The sequence below is a fragment of the Nicrophorus vespilloides genome, unplaced genomic scaffold (genome assembly GCF_001412225.1).
Source record: "Nicrophorus vespilloides isolate i.1.1-1 unplaced genomic scaffold, Nicve_v1.0, whole genome shotgun sequence".
Lineage (NCBI taxonomy): Eukaryota > Metazoa > Arthropoda > Insecta > Coleoptera > Silphidae > Nicrophorus > Nicrophorus vespilloides.
This window is the reverse complement of record NW_017098882.1, coordinates 66,662-69,448: the sequence shown is the minus strand read 5'-3', so window position 1 is coordinate 69,448 and position 2,787 is coordinate 66,662. Positions and strand designations below refer to the sequence as shown.

The following is a 2,787-nucleotide window of genomic DNA, read 5'->3' as shown; positions in this document are numbered from 1 at the left end:
AAATAAAATGTCTCTTAATTTCATTAATAATGCATTTTGCAAGCAGAGATTATTCTTAATTATTTAATTAGAAATTAGAAACTTGACATAAAACTTCAATTACCAGAAAATCAGAGATAATCAGAGACAATCCAATTTTGACCTCACCTTCTGTTATTTTCATCTGTTTCGGAATATATTTAAATATGAACTATGATGATTAAAGTGAAGATTGAAAGTGAATAGTTTTGAAATAAATATTGTACGACAAAAACTTAATTATATGTTAGAAGTCGCATAAATTGTATATTATTATTATTACTTGACATACTTATATTTGCTTTGGGTGCATTTTAAACATTGTATAAGTAGAATGTACTTAAGAAATCTGAATATAGCGTGTATTGGAATCAATAATTTGTGTTTAAATATGTAACACTTTTTTCTTTTGAAATGCTAAGAAATTTGAATATACATTAAACATTTGATAAATACAACTCCTAAAATGCAAAAATCCATATTAGAAACTTTCTATAAGAGAAAAAGCAAAATTATCTTAAGTTTAAAGAATTTTATATAATATTAGATTCAAGCAATTGATTGAAGCAGTGAATACAGACTGATCAAAGCCGCACTATGAGAGGTATAATTGTAATCATTAAAAAAAACATTCATAGGGCTATAAAAAATTACATTTTTATAGATTTATTTATTAGTTGAGAGTAAATTTAACTAATTTAAATGTACTTTCATCAGGTCCGTTTTATCCCTTATACACTTTAGGCACAATAGGCATTGGATCTACAAAGATATATTGGAATAAAGAATGCATATTATGTTGTTAAGTTTTATGAAGGGACTAGAAGATGATCTGATGTCTACGACTACGTTATTGCAATAAATAAATAAACCAATTTAAAGAATGCAATGATTACAAGTAAATAAATGTTTGTGCCAAATATGTAAATAGATTGTTTATAAAACAGAATTGTGTGTGTTTTTGCCAACACAAAAGTACGCATTTATGTATAAATATATGTGCTTGTCTACTCTCATCGCATAAACATAGAATAGATTGTTGCAGGTAGACCGTTTGAAAAGATGGGTCTATCAAAAATATCATTGTTTTATCCATTTATCTGGTGTCTGATACTTTTAATTTGTAAGGAGAGCAGTAAGTGAATTGTAATTTGCAGTTTCCAACGAAGTGAAAAATATACAAATTTCAGATGCAAATTGCGAAATGAGCATCGACAATATCCGATTGCCCAATGTTTTGAATTATGGTAACAAGACTTATTTCATTGATTTAAACAAGAAGGTGAGTATACTAAATTTGCATTATAAAATTGTATACAAATTTTAATCAATGAATCTTTTGCGCAGTTGAATTGGATCAACGCAAACTTGGCTTGTAAGCAATACAATATGGAATTGTTAACGATTGACACAGATGAAGAATTTGATTTTATCGACATACATATATGTAACAATAATTAATTGTAATGTGCGAATATTTTATAAATTTCTAAATATTTTTTATAGCAAAAATGGAAAATAATATTCAAATTTGGACGTCTGGTACAGATTTAGGAGCGGAAGGAGCTTATAAGTGGATGAGCAATGGTCGTAAGATATGTTCCAATAGATGGCACAAAAATCAACCGGACAATGCTGGTTCCGCCGAACATTGCATCCAATTTTTAAAACACGAAAGTGCAATTTTGTTGAACGACAATAAATGTGATATTACCATAGGATACATCTGCCAAAGCATCGCTAAAACATATTGCGAAAAACAAAATTACTTACAGTCATGTTAATTTGAAAACAAAACTTTTACAATTATACAATATAATATGTTTGTTTTTATTATTTTAGAATCATCTGGAGCTAATAAAATAATAATATTTAAGTTTATATTTCCCAATTTTTTTTGTGCGTTTGTAAGTTAAAATTGATTTGAGTTGATTTCTGCCTTTGTAATACTAATGTCACATTGTAAATAATTAGTTTTTTTTAACAAAAAATCGTCTATCGGGAACGGACTTTTGTTATTAACTACAAAAATATAAACGATATAATAAAACTTAATTATTTTTACTTATTACTTAGTATAGCAGAGATTTTTCAATTATTTTAAAACGGGAAATATAATTTTAATGGTTTCGCAGTTGATATTGCAAAATCAACACTGTTTAAAATCAATTTTAATTTTCTTATAGTGTTATTTTGTTGATTTGTATTATGGTAATTTATTGCAACAAATGTAATTATTATTTTTAAAATGAATGTAATATTTTTTTTATAATTAATCTTAGTTTTATTAGATTTTTACGCATATTTTCGGACAGAAAGAGTAATATTTAGGGAAATAATCATTCATAAACATACAAAAAAAAATGTATTTATATAATCGTATCAAAATAAAAAATAATAAACTATTACAATTTTATTTAATTTATACGTTATATGTATAAGAATAACTTAATATATTTTCTTTTAATAAAATAATAATAATATTGATATAACATCGAAATTATAGTTCAAACCGCTTATAAATTTTATAAAGTCGCAATGGGAATTATTGACAGGAATGATAGAACCAGATAAATAAGAAACTAAGCATAAATATAAGCACCGAGATTTAAATGTTAAGTGTATTATGGATTTCCATGCTGAAACAGGACGAGATACGAATTTCTCCAGTTTGCATTTGGTTTGGTGGTGCTAAAGGTGTGATTATGTAAAAGTCGTGTTTTTGCAACGGACAATATCAATAGAAAGTAATCTAATTACTGTCCATGC

At 26.0% G+C, this 2,787-nt stretch overlaps 1 protein-coding gene across 1 annotated transcript; it reads left to right on the top strand.

Moving 5' to 3' along the window:
• Positions 1-1,055: 1,055 nt before the first annotated feature.
• On the top strand, positions 1,056-1,876 carry LOC108563413 (C-type lectin 37Da-like). The gene is made up of 5 exons (XM_017922083.1): positions 1,056-1,153; positions 1,209-1,300; positions 1,366-1,465; positions 1,525-1,792; positions 1,861-1,876. The coding sequence occupies exons 1-5, from the start codon at positions 1,081-1,083 to the stop codon at positions 1,874-1,876; spliced, it is 549 nt and encodes a 182-aa protein (XP_017777572.1). The 5' UTR covers positions 1,056-1,080.
• The last annotated feature ends 911 nt before the right edge of the window (positions 1,877-2,787 follow it).